At 44.1% G+C, this 21,752-nt stretch overlaps 2 protein-coding genes across 3 annotated transcripts in view; both read right to left on the bottom strand.

The window, feature by feature from the left end:
- Positions 1–3,539: 3,539 nt before the first annotated feature.
- S1PR1 (sphingosine-1-phosphate receptor 1) lies at positions 3,540–7,603 on the bottom strand. The gene is made up of 2 exons (XM_084266205.1): positions 7,535–7,603; positions 3,540–6,361 (listed from the first exon to the last, which is right to left on the bottom strand). Exon 2 carries the CDS (start codon positions 6,227–6,229, stop codon positions 5,090–5,092), a length of 1,140 nt encoding a protein of 379 aa, XP_084122331.1. The 5' UTR covers positions 6,230–6,361; positions 7,535–7,603; the 3' UTR covers positions 3,540–5,089.
- A 3,524-nt stretch (positions 7,604–11,127) lies between these two features.
- LOC311193221 (putative oxidoreductase ZK1290.5) overlaps positions 11,128–21,752 on the bottom strand; it is a 46,359-nt gene continuing 35,734 nt past the window's right edge. The window contains exons 5-8 of one of the 2 annotated variants that reach the window (XM_084265965.1): positions 19,972–20,154; positions 19,396–19,455; positions 17,141–17,242; positions 11,128–11,383 (exon numbers count right to left, since the gene is read on the bottom strand). In XM_084265965.1, the coding sequence (XP_084122091.1) occupies positions 17,147–17,242; positions 19,396–19,455; positions 19,972–20,154 (339 nt within the window). In that variant the 3' untranslated portion in view covers positions 11,128–11,383; positions 17,141–17,146. Of the gene's footprint in view, positions 11,384–17,111; positions 17,243–19,395; positions 19,456–19,971; positions 20,155–21,752 lie in introns of both variants that reach the window. The other variant, XM_084265966.1, reaches the window with a different exon arrangement.

Below are 21,752 nucleotides of genomic sequence, written 5' to 3' on the forward strand. Positions count from 1 at the left end.
GCAGAGAAAATGATTCCACTTAAACGCTGCAAATGCTACGTGTACGTGTTAATATTTAATGCGGCTCTGGTCACACGAGCTATTTAGATGTATAGTTATTGTGCCATCTACTTAAAAATGGTTCTTCTCCAAGGAATCATTCCTATAAGCTCAAAATAAATATCGGCCTTTGTATCAGGTTTCTGTTCCGCAGCTCCTAAGCCAGTCTTGGTGGAAGGTTTGCAGAGGGTTGAGGGAGCTTTGTCAGCTCTGCCTTATTAGGACTTTTCCATGTCGGAGCATTCCTGGGTGTGGCCAATGGGATTTCCTGCCTTTCTGTCCAGTGAAGGTAGCAGGGAAGATCTGAGTACAAGGGGATGTTTGCAGCTTCGTTCCTGTGCAAGATATTTTTTGATAGGGTGGGAGATCTGGCTGTGCAGAGCTTTGCTTGGGGGTTTTGTTTGTGAACTGCTGCGTTGACACGTCATCTCCCACAATTTGTGAATGAGCAAGTGGACACAAGAAGTATGTCACTCGGTTCCCACATCATAATTCATGCAGTGGATTCCCTAAATCCGCACTAATTATGTTCCCAGCTTGAAAATAAAAAAAAACAACCCACAAATGTTTTATAAATGTCTTAATTTATATTAGATGCTCGAGTTTCTGATCTCTCTAGGCACGCACTTCAGCAGACAACTTGTATGGGAACAAGGTAGCTGTGCCACATGCTCTTGTACCAAGCTCCTGTGCACAGAGTGATTTGATTACTGTTAATTATCATAGAAAATCCTGCACATAGAGTAGTAGTTGAAGGAAGATTTCTTGACCTTATGCATTTGTTGCAGACTGTGTAAAAAACAGGGTTCTACCAGAATAAATTAGATGATAGAGAACAAGCAAAGTCACTCTGTAAATTGAAAGACAGGATTAAAAGTGTGTGTGCAAACAGATTATAGGAACTGAATTTAGATGGATTTTGTTTGTTTCCCTGATGGCTCAGTTGTAGTTGCATTTATTTTGTTTTCCAAGAAAATCAGTATGGACAAGCACTGCAATATACTAGCTGTTCTCCCCGGGAATTTCAGGACGCCATAGACGACAAGGCCTGTCCTTGGGGAATTTCCAGCATTTCAGAGCTGAGAAGGTTACAAAGCTCTGGTCTACATACCTACGTTTTTGGATGCTTTGTCAGCCTGACCCTTTTTACAACATCTGATAATGCCTCAGCCCATACAAAATACAATCAGTATTGAGATCTTCCAGCCCAAATCAGGAAATTGGGCAATTGCTACATTTATTGGTTAACAGAGAAAGAAAAGGATAGAGAACAGTAGTTTTACACTTTTCTGACACGTAGTGGTCCTGGCTGCCTACATTGTACAGCAAAGCCCAAGGTTTGTTCCTGCTGAGCTGCCTGTCTGTCTGCCTGTGGGGCATTCTGGCTGCAGCCCCTCTGTTGCTCAGTGCACACCCTGCTGTACCTGGCTCTCACACAGGCATATACCTACCTGGGGAGTTGCCAGGGGAGCAACGGACAGGTTTTATGGTCATTTTCCATCCCTGTTCTATTCCTGACACTGGAAGGACAGCTAGGAAAAAAAATACAAATCAAAGGGTCAGGTTACTCTGGAGAATTCAGGCTATTTTATTTCCTGTAGACATTAGGAATAATGTACCTTTTCAGTCCTCAGTTCATTTTCTCTGCCTGTTTGTCACATGGCCAACAACCAGAGAAAGCCGTACGGCTTTTCGGTGCTCACAGGAGGCAGCCCAGGGCCTGGGAAGGGTGCGTTCATCATTACACTCTTCCAAACTGCAGTACACACACATCTGGCCTAACCTGCTGGCACATGGTAACGGGTGTCCTGGCCAAGGAGCTGCAGAGTTTCCCCTGTACAATTGACCTGCTTGCTTTTCACCCAGCAGGAAACCTTATTTTTATTGCAGTTATTATTTTATTACACTTATTGTTCCTGGTCTGAATCTTGTCTGCATGCATAGATGTGGCCTGTCTATGGAGGAAACAGATTTCAGTCATCTTGATCAAGAGCATAGGAAACGCTTCCCATGGCCCAGTGCCACACCCCAGGGTTTGGGTTTCTTTCACTGCTTGAATTACATACGGCTTCCAGTTCCCTGCCAAAACTGGGCTCCCAGCACACAGCCACCTCTGTAGGGTGAAACAGTCATGTTCTGCAAAGACCGGCAGCACAGGTAGGAGACACAGATAGGCAAGGGATGTAGAAACAAGGGCGAAAGGAAATGACTCACCTGTGGACTATCAGCTACCGATGGGCAAAGGACAGTGGTAGTCAGGAGAGGGCAGAGACACAGCTGTGCTGTGACATAGCTCTTCCCGTGTCACGGCATCTTGGACGGTCTGGAACAAACACCCTTAATGCCCGTAAGGCTTCAGGAGCGGAAGGGCCCCATCCTTGGGATAAAAAATCCCCAACGAATTCAGACATCCCTCCCTGTACGTTGCCTTTGTGCCTCACTGGTAGCATGTTGAGGGCTTAACTTGGATATTCGTGGTTTATGTACATCTGGTGCTCTGCAGAGAAGTGACTTTATCCCTGGGACAAAGCAGCGCTTTGCCTCATGACTGTCAGCACCCAGCGTAAACCATCCCTGCCCAACGACTGCCTGAGCCAAGAGAGACTTTATCTTGGGCGCAAATACAGATTTGACATTTTTTCCAGCCCCGATCAGGTCAGTAATTAAAAGCCTAGGAAGTGAGCACACATGAAATCATTCCTTCCGTACAGGCAGACAGATGGAGAGAAATTCCAGCCTGTTTCCACTCTTTTGTCTTCAGGGCATTTTTGGAATTTCCTTCAGGAAGTGAGGTTATGACCCAGAGCCTTCCTCGGTGAGTAGGCGCTTGTTTCCCACAGCAAACCTTGCATGGCGATGACATACAGTACGAGAAGGTAAGGTTTATCTTCACACTCCAACTGCATCCTGTACGAGCTCCGTGGAACTTAAAAAGTCACACTGAGTGGGAATGGCTGCAGGAGAGGAAAGGGAAGTCGAGCCTTTGGAAGAAGCAGCACAGTACCTATTCAACTACACTGCCACAGCCTTGGCTGGTGGATCCAATGGAGCTGCAGCAGTTGCGTAGCTGAGGCCACCGTTCCACATTTCATAACCTTCCTTGATGTTTGCAGGAAGCTGAGAATTAAACTTACAACTTGTCTTAGTGATCTAAGTGAATGGTTTCTTTGATTCTACTCAGTCCTGGTAAAAACGCAGGCATCTGGTTTTAATTCTGTTTGTACTTCATTAGCTGCTGGAGAAAAATTGCTACTGTAGAGATTCTTCTAATGGCATTTCATGGATACAGCACTTGCTGATGACAAATTGTATTCTAGCATTTATTTTGTGTTTTACATGATCCTGTAAGTGGCAATATGCATCTTAAGTCCCCACAGGATTGGCGTAACACCAGCATATACTGTAATCAAGGAATTCTTTCATTGACTTGTCCTCACGAAGCCGCACTTTGCATGAAACCCCCACAATAGGACAAAACTACCAGTAATCTGATAACAGAATCTTTAAAAAAATCAGTTTATTAATGTTTAGAAGTCAAAAAAAGCTATGTGCAAATTGAACAATAAAAGTCAGAAACATTTTAAATACTATGTTTAAACCAGGGAAAAAAAACCAAACAAACAAAACAAAACAACACAACAATTGCACTGGAAATTTTACTACAAAGGCGATAAATTTTACAAAATACCACTAGGGATTGCTGATGGCTGTGAATCAGCCACTTGCTCTCAGCTACCCCAGATATACCACTTTTGTTATAGTAATACTCTAGGTGCATGAAAACTCCTGCATCTTACTCACCTATTTACATTGTACAAATTCAACCCCATTAGCACAGGTTAGAAAAATAGAGGAGTAAAAATGATGCTGTAAAACAAATACATTCAATTTAATGACAGGTACTTCTTCCATGAACTGATAAAATACAGACATGTTTGCTGAAATTATAAACATTATTAAAATGTGCCAAAGTGTAATGCCTTTTGTTATAGAAGTGCATTTATCTATAGTCATTTCACTTCAACTTTCCGTTTGTTTTTCTGAAACTCACAGAACTCTTTTCAGATTCTCTGACCTATCTTTACCTTTTGAAAGACTATGAACCTGACACTGAAATGCCCCTTTAGTTTTTAACTCTTCTTAACTTAGGCAAAACCCCTGCTGCTGTTTAATAGTATCTTATACCATTAGATTTACTTTCAGTCACCTTAAAGAGAAATGACCTTTAGTTCTACCTGGCGTTTGTCATGATAATGCAGTTTAACGCTACAGAGTAACAAGGCATCGTGGTACGGGGCCAAATGCTGCTCCCAGCTACTCCAGAAAATCCAACGCAGCCAGTGGAATTGTAGAGGTGAAAGGAACTGCCGAGTCTGGCTCCTGGGCTTCAAATGTCATATGGACCAACAGCAAAGATTCACAGCTATCCTTGCTCAGTAAAACCCCAACAGCTTTGGACTCTGCAAATAAAACCTTACGACTTAACTAAAAGCTCTGGAAAACGATGCCCAATTCTGTTTGTACACGGTCTAAACTGTACTTGTGTCATCTCTTTCCTTGTTCCATGCTAAACAAACGCTTCTGACCAACGAAACCAGAGCCATGACCAAACTCAGTACAGAAAGATCTTTTATGTCAGTGGTTTGCTGCAAGTAAAGGAGAAATAACTTCACATTCTTCTCACAGGGGAAAAAAAAAGAAAGATTCATTCTCAGTCTCCCTCCTCCCCCTCTCTCTTTCTCTCACACACACCAGGCATCATTTCACCAAGGCATCAGTCTTTCAGAGTTACTAAGGAGATTTCAGGATATGAATGCGCCTGACAATCCTGAGCTGCCTCAGTGCAAAGACAAAACATGCTCCAGGGAAAAAGATTTTCAAGCCAGAACAGTCTGTCCCATTTCTTGAACTCCAGCCTCACAAGTGCACCGTTTGCCTCATTAGAACTAATGCTACTTGCTCACTTTAGCCCGGCGCTGCTGCTGTGAGCGGGAGGCGTCTCAGCTCCCCGATTTCAGAGGAAAGCTCTGAAATAACCCCAAAGTTACTCCTAAGAGGATGAGGTAACATTGCCTGATGACATGATAGTTTCGGGGTGGTCGCCTTCTTCCTTCTGTGGGTGAGAGGAGTTGTCAGACTTACTCCGGCTGAACTCCATCCCTCCGATGATGGGCCTCTTGAATTTGGTCCCAGAATCTGCCGGGGGACACTTGCAGCAGCACAGGATCTTGATGAAAGCCCTCCGCATCTCTTTGTTTGTCAGGGTGTAAATGATAGGGTTGGTGGCTGAGTTGAGCACAGCCAGTACTAGGAAATACTCTGCCTTATAGAGGATCGGGCAGGTCTTCACTTTACACCCCACATCCAGTAAAAGCAGGATGAACAAGGGAGCCCAACAGGCAATGAAGGCGCTCAGGACTATGATCACTGTCTTGAGCAAGGCTAGTGACTTTTCTGAGCTCCTGGTAGCTTTGGTGATGTTCTTCCGAAACGTCAGCCTGCGGCTCCTAGTCCTTACCATGGAGTAGATCCTGCAATAGAGGACGACGATAGATAGCAACAGGCCAGTGAAAACAGTGGTGCAAAAGAGAATATAGTGCTTGTGGTAGAGAGGCAGCACGGTGGAGCAGTTGGACAAGAGGCTGATGCAGTTCCAGCCCATGATTGGGAGTCCCCCGAGTATCACGGAGATAACCCAGCAAGCGCTGATCAGCAAGAAGGAGCGGAAGCTGTTGCTGCCATTGTGGAGTTTCATCTTCAGCATGGTGATGTATCTCTCAATTGCAATGGCCAGCAAGCTGAACACAGAAGCTGACAAGGCAACAAACATGCTGCCTTCTCTTACAAACCACTGGGCGGGGGTAAGGCTGTAGGTTTTGTGTCCAGATAGCAGGAGGTTGGCAGTATAAGCCACGCCAGCCAGCAAGTCTGAAAGAGCCAAGTTCCCGATGAAATAGTACATGGGTCTGTGAAACTTCTTGGTTTTCCAGATGGTGAGCAAGACAAAAATGTTCTCCAAGATTATAAAGCAGCAGATGATGATAAAAACCACCGATGTCACTTTTATTCCACTGTCCGCATTCTCATTTAGCTTTCCTGTGTAATTATAATGCTCTTTGATGACATAGTTGACATCGGTGTTGGCGGGGTTGCTGACGACCTTCAGCGGGGCAAAGGTGCCCGAGCTCATGGTGCCCGGCTGGGCGCCGCTTCCCCAGCGGCCACCGGATGGTGACACCGAGCGCACAGCGGGTGGCTGCCCGGCAGCTCCTTGGCCCCGCAGCCTGCCCGGCACTGCTGCACAGCCTCAGAAACCGCAGCCCTGAGAAGAGGAGACACAAAGCCCGGAGTTACAGGATGAAAGGCAAACAGTGTAACACAGCTGCTACTTCAATCGTACAGCAGAGTCATAAATGCAATCGCACAGGAATCGGTTTCATTCAGCTGTTAAAATACATTTAAAAGACAGGTAGGTGTATACTCAGTAGGTAGAACTAGTAGGACAAAGTTCTGTCCTGCAGAGCTGAACAGGCAAACTGGAGTCAGCAAGGACTGCTTTCCTGGACTTCCTCCGATGTGAAAGATCTCAAAGCTCCCCAGCAATAAGTCCCAGCCTAACTTTTTCTTCAGTAGGAAACACCTTATAGTACAACAGCAGAGATGCAGAGAAGCAAAGGGCTTGATTTGATTTGACTGCAAATGGGTGAAAGCCTGCACAGAAATTACCTGACAGGAGACCTGCATTCTTCTCCATTAATAGTCTGAGCGTGTTTTGGAAGGGCGCAGTTAGGCAATTTACTGATGCCGTCTCAAAGAGCGGTGAATTCACCGATGTACACATAAGCAAGAGAATATCACGTATCACAAAGCTGCAAACAGGAAAGGAGTGTCCTTGCTAAACAAAAAAACGATCGTGCTTTACAAAACCCACAGCAGAAAAAGTTTCGGGGGGAGAAAAAAAAAAACCAGGTAGCTAGCAAGCCCATCCTGTGCGTCTGAAACAAAGGAGAGCAAAACAATACCTCGCATTTGAATAACTAGCACTGCAAGCTTTTGAAATGGGCACGATGAAGGAATGCTGATATAGGGGAAACTCCCTTTATGTATAACTATTTTCTAGTGGGCACGTAAAGAGAGATCACGCAAGGGAAGAACGGGCAGGGCTGTTAAACTACTGCCTAAGCGGGGCAAAGCCGGAGGTGCGAGGCCAGGGGCCAGGCTCCCCGCTCCGCTCCCGAGCCCCAGCCCGCCCCGCTCCTGCACCGCTGCGGTCTCCAGCACGCCCCGCTCCTGTCCCGCACCGGCCCCGCCGGTCGCGGCACCAAGCCCGGCACGGCGGGTCCCGAACGGCCCCCCTCTCCTCTTTTGCTTCGGGACCTTCGGGGCGGAGGGGGGGGGACACGACGCACCGAAAGGCGAGTGGCGGCCCCGGTAGCCAGAGGCGACCCCCGGCTTCGCGGAGCGGCCCCGCGGTGCGCGGGTCCCCCAGCCTTACCTCGCTCAAGCGCCAAGCGGAGCCCATCTCTGCCCTGCACATCTTGCGTGTCTGCGGAGCCAGTCCCGCGGCGCGGCCGGGCCGGGGGCTCGGCGATTTTAATGATTCCGCAGCCGCTGCTCTCCACCCCGTTTCCGATTAGCCCTCCTCACTCCTCCCTGATTGGACCCGCAAAAGGACCCGCACGGCCAGCCCGAGAGCTCGCAGCGCCCCGACGGCGACTCGAACCCACAAGTCTTGCCGCCCCGCCCGGCCCCGGGGAGGGGACGTCCCGTACACGCTCCCGCCGCCGGCCCCTTTCCTGCCGCGCTCTTGCCGGCGGTCCAGCCTTCGCCACCACGCTCCTGCCGCCCGCCCCCTCTCTGCCGCCGGTGCAGCTCCCGCTGCGCTCCTGCCGCCGCCCGCCCCGCTCCTGCCACACCTCCCCTGGGAGAAGGCGGCGGCTTGCCTAGTGCTGCCTGGAATAGTGCAGGGGGGTGGGGGTGGGGGGGTGGGGGGGGCAGCTCCCACTTCGGCCTCTGAGCCTTGGGGGTGCACGTGGGCAACTCCCCCCCTCTTTTTCCACCCCTTTAGGTCGGCACAGCAGGCCTACGTCCCAACGACCCTGCTGCCAACGGGAGGGAGACAGAGAGGTAAGGAAATAACTGGAAGAGGCTCTTGCCTTTTGCCCCTGCGCCAAGCTGGGGCCAGGCAGAGGGGTGTTTTTGCCCTGGCAGGCCCGGTAGCTGCAGGGTGTCACCCACGCTCATGGCCTGCAGCCTCCCGCGGTGCAGTGTAAGTCTCATCCCGACAGGGCAGGGCTGGGTGCCAGACAGCGCACCGTAAAGGCAGAAGTCAGCACTGGAGGGAGGCCAACAGGGAACTCCATGCCACTGGCAAACATGACCTAGTGTTGCTGTTCCCATGTGCAAAAACTATCCTTGAAGAGGGAGAGGAGGGAGCAACATACATAGGTGTTTGCAAGTACAAGTAACAGTTTCAAAGTCAGTTTTTAAAATGGCCAGTCACAGCTACTCACAGTGGTGGATGCTATTGCAGAGAGGCTACCTGAGTTGAGGGTTTATAAATCCTCTCCTCAAACTTTTAAAAGAAAACACACCTCACTGAATGGGAAATTCCAACTCTGGGGGTAATCTACTGCTGCACTTAGGCAGAATTTTTTCCTCTTCCTTCTTTGCTCCATCCTCTAACTCCACTTCAAAGTGAAATGCAAAAGACTATCACAATAGAGCAGAGCTCAATGTATTTCATCTCATAGTTGGCAGCACTGCACCCATCACTTGGCAGTAGCAGTTGTTGTGGGGAAGCAGCTTTCCTCGTAAAGACAGTAACTCTACCCTCAGGAGTAGAGTCCCTCTCCTGTATGCTGACAGTCACGCTTCAATTGCCCCACACCTCTCCTGGATTGACTCAGATAAATTACACTGACATCTACTCTGCCACCAAAAAGACAGACAAAACAACACACTTGCTCACTGTGAGGGTGACAGAGCACTGGGACAGGCTGCCCAGAGAGGCTGTGGAGTCTCCTTCTCTGGAGACATTCACAACCTGCCTGGACACGTTCTTCTGTGACCTAATCTGGGTGATCCTGCTCTGGCGGGAGAGGGGGGGCGGGAGGGGAGGGGGGAGTTGGACTCAGATCGTTCCAGCTCTCTTCCAGCCCTTACCATTCTGTGAAAGAGCAAGAAACTAGATGCTTGGCCTCCTGAGAGCCTGGAGAAAAACACAGCCGTTGCATTCTGACAGTTGTAATTCAAGATAAATCATGCTTGAGGTTGACATATGCATCCCCTGCAACTGCCTGGCATACCCCAGATATTTCAAACTTTCCCCCTTATTTAGCTAATTTATAGAGAACACTACATAAATTAAAGTATATTCATTAAGCATTTTACTCTAGGAAAGAATTCTCTTATTATTTTAAGCATGAGGAACATTTTAAAGGACCGTGCTTTAATTAAAGGACAGAATGACTCAGGGTTTCAGCAGTCAGATGTATAGGCTTTCATGTTAAAAGTTGCTGGTTAGCCAACTGAGAGGCCCTCAACTCTGAAATGTGACATCCAACAAGTTATGTCAGAGGTGGTGTAAAATACCTGGGCAGTTTCAGTTCCACTGAGTATTTGTATCACAAAAAGCATCATTAAAAATAGATGACCACACACGTTCACATCCCTCTTGCCATCTGAGCAGAGAGGAAATTGAAATACAGCTTCATTCTTCTCAGGTAAATGAAGCCACACCAGCTGTTGAAAACCTCAGAGATGATAGGTTAAGTGCACAGGTTGCACCCTCCTTACAAAGGCTGAAACACCAACACAGGTTACATGCAGGTTGGTCTAGTCAAGTCTGCCAGAAGTATGCTGGTAAGTGTGTGACCTACACCAGGGGTAAACTCCACCCTCACCAACAGAGCAAGAACTTTTCTCAGCGCTCTCCCAACCACCAGATCCAGTAGTAAGGAAGCTTGTACTTGTATGAAATACACTACAGAAACCCAGGGTATAATTTATTTATATCTATCTATCTATCTATCTATCTATCTATCTATCTATCTATCTATCTACCTACCTATCTCCTTAGAACTTGACTCTGAGCTGCCTCCAGTCAGAATAAGGAGAAAGGCCCACACAATGGCCTACTTGAGTTTTCAGGATGAATATGGTTTAGGGTTTAGCATAAAAAATTAAAACTATTGCCTACCTGTGAGAGCCAAAGCTCCTGTAGACGCTTATTGGAACTCTGGGGCAGTGGGGATTTCAGAGATCTGGCCAGTTACACAGCAGTCTTCTTGCACAAAAATGCTTTGATCTTGTCAGATGAGGAGTTGCAAGCTGGGGAATTCCCAAAGCCTGTGTACTAACAGATTGAGGGGTTGCCTCTGACACCACCAGAAGACAGTCTTCTGGTGGTGTCAGAGGTTAGCACTGCTGAACAGCTCATGATTGCATCAGATGAGCAGCTAGCATCTAAACAGTACTCGTCTTGAAAAGATACATAAAATCCCTCCAAGACAGATTAGCAAAGGATTTTTTCTCCAGCAGATTATTCTTCTGTACCTTCAAAAAAACCCTTTAATTTTCCAGTTAGCCTTTCATTCACCCTGATGCAACTTCACCCACAGAACAGAGCCATTCTTCCTTGATGCGCTTGGTCAACACTGGGGATCCTTGAAACACTACCAAAGGAACAGCTCTGCTCACAAAGAAAGTACCAAGTGGACTGCAGAATCCACCAAGATTCTTGTACCTAGAAGAAACATAAAAAATACTGTACAAAGATTAAGTTGCTGTAGCAAGCCCCAAACAATATTCCACACTGAATATTTTTTCAAGATCTATGTAACTTGCAGCATGTTCTTATCTGGGTCTTTAAGTAACTAATACTCCCCAAAATCTGTAAGGAAGAAAAAACATAAACAGGACTGTTGTAACACCTATGAACAAATCAAGTACACGCAGGCAGAGGAAGCAATTCTAATACTGTGAGAGCTCAGCCTGTATAATATGCCAGAAAGTGTCCAGAAAGCAGAGAAAATGCTGGAATACTTTTTGTTACCGGTACGAAAGTAACACAGAAAGAGAGTAAACTAAATGTTTTTATTAATTTGCCAACCTAACAGTCAATACAATCCATTGATAGTGATTTTGACTGATATTTATTAATCTGAGTACACAAGAAAACAATTTCACTTGCATCACTTTTGCAGTATAGAACCATCTGGTCTTAAATCACCCTTCCCACAGCGGATGGGTCAGATGAATTCATTTTCTGTTGATATTCATAGTGTTCCAAGATTCCCTATCTTCTTCCTCCAAGAAGAAAGTGCTGAAGACACTGCAAAGACTAAAGCATACATTTGTTTGGTGTTAACAATCTGTAATTTAGGTGGGCTGGTTTTATTTTAATTTAATTCATTTATATTAATTAAATGACATTTGTGTTTTAAAAGGTTATTGTAAAAATATTTGTGAGAATTTGTACTTTATTTTTAGGTCACTAAGCTGAACATAACATTAGGAAAAAGCTGAAATCAAAGAGGAAAGAATTATAGTAGTTGAGGAACTGACATGAAATAGTTTTATCTGGTATCATTGCACCCAAAGCCATAGCACAAGGTATTGTGATCAGATAGGTGCATTAAAGTCTGGCAGAAGTTCTGCAGTAATTAAGCTATAATGCATTAAAAAACTCTTTGAAGGTTAATTTTTTATTCCAGGGATACAGATAAGCCAACTATAGTCCTACTGTGCCCTTTCCTCTAGGGTTTACTGGAGACATTGATGTACCACACTGTTCTGAAGGAACAGAAATTTTAGAAGGAAAATTCACAATTAATTGGCAGATCACAGATGTTACTTATCTCTAATAGGGTTGAGGGTGGTTTTTTTTGGGGGGGAGGAAGCAGCAAAATAACAATTTCCTGGGGAAAACCCCCACAAAACCAAATGAAAACCAACTGTGATAATTTTTGCAATTAAATATGAAATTATATTAAATACACTTCTTTTAACATCAGGTAAGTTAATTTATAGCACAGGATATGTATGATCTTGACAGCTATGCTTCAGGTTAATCTTCCACCACCTGTATACTGGACTGAATGCAAGTGATTTACTGTAAGTTCATCTTGGCAGCATTATGCTTATTCACTGGGATGAACCCAGGTCATGAAGAATCCTTAGGGAAGAATGAATTAATAGAAAAAAGAAAAAAGCCAAACCAAACCAAACCAACCATCTCTGCTCTTCTTGGTACTGGGAAACCATGAAAGTAATTGTATGGTCCCTCCACCCCCTCCAAATTTCACAGCCAAGTTATGAACTCAGCACTAGTTCATTATGCTGGAATTTTAAAGCCTCATCTAGAAAGTCCTGGAAATGTAGTGCTGGAGAAAATAATAGAGCATTCATTAATAGGATGATAATGCTGCTAATATACTCTTGAATTTCCTATTAGCAGTTCAGGTACTGGCTGGGTCTCAGAGGGCACTGAGTAGCAAAGCCACTACTACCTATTCCTCTTGGGCACAGCGATGGAGATCAGCACAATGGGTCTGGGCAACGCTGCTTAGAGCAGCACATGCCCCAGCACTGGCCTTGCCTACAGTGGGGTACAGAGAGATGTGTCTTACATCACGGGGAAGTAGTATCAGCATCACTGATTTAAATTAATGTCTGGCTTTGTGGGGTTTGTTTATTGTTTTTCTTCAATGGATAGTAGCAAGTTTTGGAGGCAGTACTCATTTTCAGGCCCCTTAGAAGTCATTACTGCCCTGAAATGTCCTGGAAGTTGTAATTAGTCCTATGTGATGCTGCAGATAGATAAGCAACCTTGGGCTGCATGGCTTACAAGGCAGTGCAAATACCCACATTTTCTTTACAAAGTGCAGACATCTTAATGGAAGTTGCAAAAAGTGCCAAAAGATTCAGTGAAGAAAAAAGTCTCCCAGCACAGCAACACAAAAGGTTGCCAGAAGGTTGGCTTGTCTGCTCTTCTTCCCCCACCTCCCAGTCAGATGAGCTTCAAAGCTCAGGGGTGTGGCAATGTGGGTAGAGTTAACTGCTTGTGTTCAGGTAGTGTCAGCAGAGCTTCTCCATGTTTTCAGAAACCTGAGGCTAATGTCAGCTTTCTTACCAGAACAGTTCAGCACTGCTATGGTAAAAAAAAAAAAAAAAGAGACTCATCTGGTGTTAACCACAGTGGAAAACAAAGGCAGTCTGCCTGGCCCAGTGGACCTGTGAATTCATCAGGATTAGAGTTTCTTACACATGCTAGCTGCAGAAGTAATGTACTGGAAGTTATGTTGGGGGTCAGCTGCAATAGAAACACTTCTGCCACCTGATTTAAAAACATTTTCACAAACCCATTCCCATTATCTTCCAACTAAAGGTGCTGAGGTGCCTTCATCGCCTGCGGTTGGAAAGATGACATTCGGAAAGGGGCAGGAGCGGGAGCAGGAGCCCCCCTGACCCAGGCAGGAAGCCGCTGGCCTGCAGAGACGATGGCCTCACCCTCTCACTGGCTCTCTTGAAACAAAGGAGGAAAGGAAAAACAAACTGAAAGTTCCCTTCCATGAAGAGCCACAGTGCTCCTGCAAAGCTACCTGAATGCACTTGCTGCCCAACGCTTGCTGCCTGGTTTACCTCAGCTAGACAGGTTGTCAGTCACTGCCATGTATGGCAGTGAAACCCCAGTCAGTCGCTATCAGCACTGACCCCACCTAACATGGAACAAAAAGTGCCTTCCATTTTCAGATCTGTTTCCTGTTCTTGTTGGCAAGGTGATGGGTTGCACTGGTAAAATGGATGCACTGCTGTATCTTAAAAAAGGTCGATGCAGAAAGGTGAAGTTGTTTTCTCTCTGGAGAGAGCTTGTCTTACAGAAACACAGGCAAGAGGAGGAGTTCCAGCCCTTGGGAAGAATACACATACAGTTCCAAGAATTCACTTGAGGGATGAATTCTGAAATAAAGAGGAAAGCCAAACAAAACAAACCCCCAAGTTAAAAAATGAGCACCTCCAGGCTGACCAAAGATGAAAAAAAAAAAAAAAGTGGAGTTAAATGTCTTCATTTTGTATGTTTAGCACTGTAATATCCTTCTGGTCTTCCAGGTTCTGTGTCTGTTACAGAAAACCACACTTCACAGCTACCCCTAAATCTCACTACTGTTTACTTCCCAATTTCTTTATACTGTCATCAAAGTTCTTGGTTCTTTAGAAATGTTCATTTACATGAGGTGATGCAGATTTCACTTTTTAGCAGCCTTTACTTATAAAGAAAACCATCTACCACCTCTGTAATGTGAACTCAATTGTTAAGAGGAGCAGAGTGTATGAATCCATTGAGTGTTTCCTTTGCAACCTGCTCAAAGTAAAAGAGGATTTGCTCAATGAGTCTAAATTAACTAACATAGTAAAACACTTGTGAATAGCATATTAAAAGGAAAGGCTCCAGTGATGAATCCCAAGCACACAGAAGATAAGATTGCTGACTCTTAATTACTGCTTCTGGCAGAACACAATGGCTACTAGTGATGGCAAAACGTGCAACACTGCACACCTCACCTGGGAGAAAGATAGCATGGGACAGCTGAGTCCTGGCACTTAAAAAGCTTGTATTGCCTCACTTGACTTTGTACACAGTTAAAATTAAACTCTTCTGTAGATGTAAGCCACTACCTTGTAGCAAAGGAATTGCTAGGAAAGATTACAAGACAAACCCCCAAAAACAACACAGAAAAAGTCCTGAAGTGACAACAATTAAGTTTGAAGGTAGGGAGGAAAGTATCAGCTTGAAATGGCAACTTGCCACAGCTGGTCCTTAAGAATGCTTTTTTAGTAATACTATTTCTATCATTCCTTTCTGATCATTCCTTTCATTACTCAGCATACTGCTTAGATGCCACTACCTAGATCACAGAAAACGGTGGCTTGACTTCCTAGCAGAAGCAGATGCAGACATAAAAACCACTGTCACATCTGTTTGATAGAGGGAAGAATGAAACATACCATGAGTTAGGAAACCATCCTCACTGCAGCCTGAAGTCATCTGTGTCGAGATGACTCAAAAACCACCTGGTTTATTTCTGTTTAGCTCAGAACAGGGACGTCATCAGTCAGAAGTTAAGTGCAGAAAAGAAAACAGAGCTGTTCTGACCAACTCAAGAACATGTAACTAGTCCATGCAACTGCCATGTAACTAGTCCTAACTGAGGCTGTTTTGGTAACACTGAGACTAGAATTTGCCACCACACAAAGATTTGGTTTACTCTGTATGCATCATTTGTGTTGGAAATAGTGTGTCAATCTGATGTCTCTCTCACTCAACAACTAGAGGTAAAACTTCAACTTCTGTTTTGTCAGTTCTGTGAAATTCTTCTCTGCTGGAAAGCCACAGGGAGTGAATACCGGGCACCATTCTCTTCTAGTCCTCTTAGGACTTCAAATCATCCCTGAAGCAAGGAGAGCCTCAACAGCACAGTAACAGGTATTTTTTTCCCACACTGCTAAGGTATTATTCTACTAAGAGACTTTTCAAAAACTGGATTACCTGATGACCACTGCTAGAAAGGTTTACTTCTGGGCAATCTTGCTAATTTTTACTTAGCCACAATTTTCTGCAAAAGCTAAAAAAAGCCTAAAAGTTAACCTTAAGTTTATAAGCAAGCTTTACTTTTTGGAGCTATTGAACCCCTCACCACAACAGTTAAGCCACGTGCATAGCTCTTCTCAGACACCCCAAGTAGCATTCCCAGATGCTGAAAGACCCTGAACTGCAGGTCGCACTTGAACCTCTAGAAAATAACCTTCCTGTGGATATTGTGGATCTTTCTTGGAACAGTACATTGCAGGGTTATTAGTGAGCACAGCATGTCTTGTGTTTTAAAATAATAAACAATACATCAGTGATTCTAGAGAAATTTTCACAGAAACGTTTACCAGGAAAAAACAGCCAACTATTCTGAGGAGCTGTTATCAAAAAGGTAAGTTTGCCTGCATTTCAGCCAAGCTGTACAGAAGCTCTACTTTGAGGACAAACAATGCAGGCTAGCCTGCATGATTGCTGTAACTCACTTCTTGATAAAAAACTAAGGAGCTTTGTTTCACGGTATGACTAAAGCAGAACAGCACTGGGAAAACTGCCTCAGGAAGTCCACACACAATATAAATCATACTCAGGTTTTCCATACCTTTCTAGACACAGGAACTCCTAAAATATCGAAGCAATGTGACTAGAATTTGAATACTCAGACGATAAAAGACTCTGCAGATGCAGATCTGTAAACTATATACCTATCTGAACCCATTTATAGAAATATGTATTTTAGAAGAAAGTCTCGGGGACCGTATAGTCTCCTAATGAGATTTCCTGGACAAATCCAAAATGAAAGCTAAACTAATTCTCACTAAAAGCTACACAAAGCTCACCAGAACTGCCAGTAACTGAAAAAGATCAGTATGAACAAAGAACCTGCTTTGGCTCTTAGAGGTTGCTGCTCAACTCCTAGCCATGCAGAGTTTGCTTGTACATGGACTTCTCCGGGAAGAGGGAAGGTGTACTCTGTTACACCTACTGGCTAGTAAATCATACACACAGACCCCTCTGGGTCAGTGCCATTATTATGAAATAACATGCCTAAAACTTTTGTGTGTGATGCTCAGATATTGCTTCTTCTACAGAGATTATATTTTTAATGGAGATTTTCTTCTTCGTACGTTTTATCCTTTGAAGAAAGTACTTGAAAAATTACTTTGCAGTTAACACCTATGTTGTACACCAGTAGGTAGCTTTTTTTTTTCCTTACATTTTTAAAGAAGGGGGTATCTCACACTCTGATTAAATGGTCTGATTCAGGGTCAGTGGCATAAATAAAAGGTTTTGCATGGGCTTCAATGAGTCAGGATCTCAGATGGAAACATTAGATCTCTGTACAAAAGTGCTACACTCAAAAGTATCTTTTATCTCTTACCAATATTAAGGATTTGAAAGAAGTTATTAATAGAAGGCATTAATCTTACAATTATACTCTACTGGAACTTTCTCTGAATTTAAGTTACACTGTGTGACTCACTGGTGACTGACAAAGGAGAAAGTTCAAACCTTCATTCACACAACAAGGCTTGGGTCCCAGGACACATGTCTCCCATCATGCAGTCCATTCAGAATTTCAGTATCATCTTCTGCTATTGTAAAATCAAACACCTACAGACAAGCATATATAGTTAACATCAGGAACACAGAGAGAATCAGGAGTGCTTCTGTTCTTTAAACTGACTATGATTCGTTTAAGTGTGAGGCAGACTTTTTTTGTATTTTTCCTTATGGAAATTCTTCCTATGCTTTGTCATGGTCAAACATTCCATTAAGCTGCAGCTTTGCTGGGCCCTTTGCTGCTTTTGCAACTCACCTTTATTTGTAGACTCTTAAGACTGTTGTGCAGCACTGTGGCCTCAGGCAAGGCTCCAAGACAATGGTAGCATCACAGCTGGTTTTCGCATCTATATGGCCACTGCCAGTGGTATATGAATACCCTGACTGCAATCCCTCCAGAAACCTGAGCTTAGTGTTTCACTTGGATCCCAATGTTTGGTCTGGAGTGTTACAGCTCTTTTCCTCAGACCTTTAGCCAAAGAGAGTTATTAGAAGGTATGAGGACAGTCAAATGCTAGCAAACCAAAGGCTACGTCTATCATATCTACATGTACAGGCACGGATCAGCTAATGCAGCAACAGCCAACACAGAGCCACAGAGCCTCAGTTCTAACTCAGGAGCAGCCACCTGTCTTCATGCACAGGTTCTTACCAGCCACCGACCTCTCCTGTGGGCAGACCTGCAACATGAATGGCGCTGTCAGTGTGTCCTCAGTAGGTGTCTTGTTCAAACATTATTGCTTCAGAACTGACGCTGCTTTAAGTCAGCCTGTGGTCACTGTCAGAGCACCTCCATACTCAATAAAAAGATCCTGTGGAGCATGAACTGCTGCCAAATGAGCTCTTCCCATCCTACACTATCGAGCAATCAACTGTTTGCTGGATTGGCCCTTGTAGTCAAATCTCAGTGCTGAAGCTTTTTAAACCTAAACCAGTAATCTAGGGACTGGCCAGAGAACTAGAAATACTATAAATGATGTACTGAGGGCTTAATGAGGTCCATGCTGTCACCAACTTCACTAGAAGTGGTAGAGACTCAGGCCAACACACAGGTATGGCGGCAGCCAGAAGTCAGGGGGGAAGGTGTGATGAAAACCACCTGGTAACTGTGCCAGTTTCTCCCTTCCTCCTCTTCATTAAAAGTGTTTTAAGTTTTGCTGCGATGCATTCCCTCCCATCAATTGTGTGAAATGAATTGGTGAGGCCAAAGAGTAAACTCCATAAAAAAAACAGAGGTAACCTGGATTTAAATATCACTGGGGAAAATAAAATTCATCAGGAAGGATTTTTGACTCAGTTTTGTTCTCTGATCTGGTTCACCATATAGTACCACAGAAGGCAGTGTGTATGTCAGAATAAATAGTCAAGACAGGAGCTATATAAACAGGCATAGTCACCAGGAGAAATCCTCATTGCATGTATGTGGATTTAAACCTACACAGTGGTTTAACTAGCAGACAGAAGTTTCCTATCTTACAAAGTTTCTTCCTGATTTGCCAAACAGTTCATACCCCTACGATATTTTTGATAGTGGTAATAAGGTTGTTGCGGTTTCCCCTCCCCACCCCCAAAGAAAGCACACTTGCAGATTAGAGAAACTGAGAGAACACTGAACTAATGAGTTAAAAGCATTTGGAAATGGGAAAAAAATAGGCTGGGGGAATCATGCTGCAAATCCTCATTTGTTTCCCTGCTTTTCTTTGTCCATCCCCTTCATGCTGGGACCTTCTCTGTGAGTTGAGTAAAAGGAAGAAGGCAGGGGAAGAGTTGGCTCCAGCAGGGCTGTGAAGAAGGCAGGGGAAGAGTTGGCTCCAGCAGGGCTGTGATTTCATAGAAGGTCTCTATCTGGGATGTCCCCAAGGGAGCCTTAGAGCTTTCATACCATGTCATACATACAACATATGTGCCTGTCACAAAAGGACCTAACCATAACTGGAAGTTCTGCAATCAGTCCAGTAATAAATAATCTTACTGTGGTCATACTGTGGGTATTTTTTACATACAGTGATTAACTCTCCAGCTGGTTCCTGACATTGGCGAATTATTTTCTGCTACACTGCAGTAATTTTATGGTACTATAACTTGCAAAGTTTAACTCAGTTGCCCCAATTTAGAACTGGTACAGGAAAATGGGCAGGCAAAGCAAGGTATTAAAAGCAGTAACTCAGGTGTTAGTCAGACCTGGGCAGATAACCAAATCTTACCTTGCAGTTCTCCTGTATCCTTTCTGCTTTTGTGGACTTTGGAATTGTGACAATCCCATTCTGAAAAACAATGGTTCTCATCATTACAATTTACATGGTTTCAAATAAAATGATCTCTCTTGAAAGCATTTCAAGACATTCCATTCCTTATGTCTTCTGAGGTTTTAGTTTAATTTTTCAGGGGGCACTGACATTTCTACATGCTATTTTTAATTGACATTATAGTTCCAACACAGATTATGTGCCTTATGTCAATTTAATACTATTTCACTGCTTTGTACTATGCATTGAGTGATAGAAATGGAATGATGCCCCATACTGCTTGTAACATTTAGGTTGAAAACATCTCTTTTTTTTTTTCCTGGTGGTTCTTTTTATTATCTACAGTTAGATTATTTGCATATTTGAAATACTGCCATGCTTTGAGTACTACATTCCAAATGTCTAGTTACAGCACAGTTAGTTCACACGATACCAACATACTGAAGGCATCACACTTTCTGTATAAATTCTGTTTTGATGCACAAAACCTGAAGCATTTACATTTTTTTCCTGAGAGAGGAGACCCTCCATTACCTGTATACTCCAGCGTATGCAAATCTGTGCTGGAGTTCTGCCATATTTCTTTGCCAGCTGAATGACAGTAGGATGAGCGAGTGCTTCACCTTTAGCTAACGGACAGTAACCTTCAAAAACAATATCTCTGCTCCTGCAGTAATCCACCAGCTCCTGGGGTCTTTGGAAAGGGTGGTATTCAACCTTAGATAAATAGAAATAGATAAATAGTGAAAAGCTTGAGTGTACATTTAGTAGAAAATATAACTGATAAATGAAAATATTTTTTCTCTCATTTTAAAATCAGAACATGAGTGAAATCTCTGCTTCTGGGAGACAGATCTAAGTGTTAGAAGACATCTCAAGGATATTAATCCACAAGCATTTTGCCATTAATTGGGACAGTAGTTTGTTACGTGTGTATTTTATGCTTCCCCTAGAAGTAGAGTGCATGGAGTAGGTGTCTGCCCTACCTGCAGTTGGACTTGCACTCTTGTTCTGCTCTGTGCTTGAGAAAAGTATGCAAAAGCATTGTGGAAGTCAGCAACAGGGCATTTTTACTGGTGATTTGAGACTACCTTGTCTTCCTGGAACCTACTTCCCTTCCTGTTGTTTCACTAATGATCTTCGAGTTTCACAGGCGAGGGGAGGGGGCTGGGCAGGGACTGAGTTTGCAAGAGACCAACTAGAACAATTTGCTTAGGATGAGGGCCTGACCTCAGGAGCAAAGCCTGTTGGCACGGGCTGTACATGGAAAATCCCGCATTCTGCGCGTGGCGTCACTGACAGTTTATGCAGGGAAGCAGTCACACTGCAGAATGAAGCGTGAAGGAGACTCTTTGTAGGAAGGAAGACCACAAATTGCCAAGAACCCATTAAAAGAGGAAAAGTAGCTAGGCTACAGAGACATAGTTTTTGGAAGCAAAAGGAAAGAGAAGCAATAGGAAAGTAAGGATCTCAGAAGAGCCACCTATTCTGGCACGTAGCAAAAGCCGAAAGAGAACCCCTGTAATAGTTCTTACTATGTTATTTAAGTCAGAATGTCACAGCTCATAGATCGCAAGAAGCATACCTTCCTCTGCATTCAGGCAAAAATGGGCAGTGATTTCTTTTATACAATACATAATCATGTGATGCGCTGTGGCGACTGGTCGTCACCACTGCTCTGGTGAGCTCCCGCTTGCGCATTTTGAAGGAAAATACTCTCCTGAACAATTACCTCAACACATGGAATCTGGAAAATTTCTTCTGCCACAAGAAGGACAAATGAATGTTTCCTGTTTCTCATCTTTAGTACATGTTGTCTTTTCAGGCAACAATAGTTGGGAACAATAGGCTGGCAGCCATTCAATATGCTCTAAGAAAAAACTGTGCCCCTCAAAGGCTGGGCTGAGTCAGCCGAAAGCTGCTATGATCTAAATTACTAGGTGGACTGGGGAACAAGGTTCAAGCACCAGACACATCCATGTCTTCAACCTTTGATGTTTCTTGACCTTTGGGTAGCCTTCGCATTTCATGTTCATGTGAGTAAGCCCAGCATTTAGGTCATACAGTTGTTCACTTGTTTGCACCTGAGCAGACTAGAAAATATTCTCATTGTTCATACGTAAAACTCTGAGGGGGAAAAAAGAAAGAGCAAACTGGGTGTATTACTCAATTATTATATTACTACAGTAATAAGCAATTTTAGGAGATGCCCTTTACACCACGTGTAACAAATAACAACCTAGAAAACATTAAGGAAAGAATAATGTATTTACCATCAAACGCTGAAAAACCGGCAGTACTTTTATGGCATCAGG

This window comes from Gallinula chloropus, assembly GCF_964237585.1.
Source record: "Gallinula chloropus genome assembly, chromosome: 6".
Lineage (NCBI taxonomy): Eukaryota > Metazoa > Chordata > Aves > Gruiformes > Rallidae > Gallinula > Gallinula chloropus.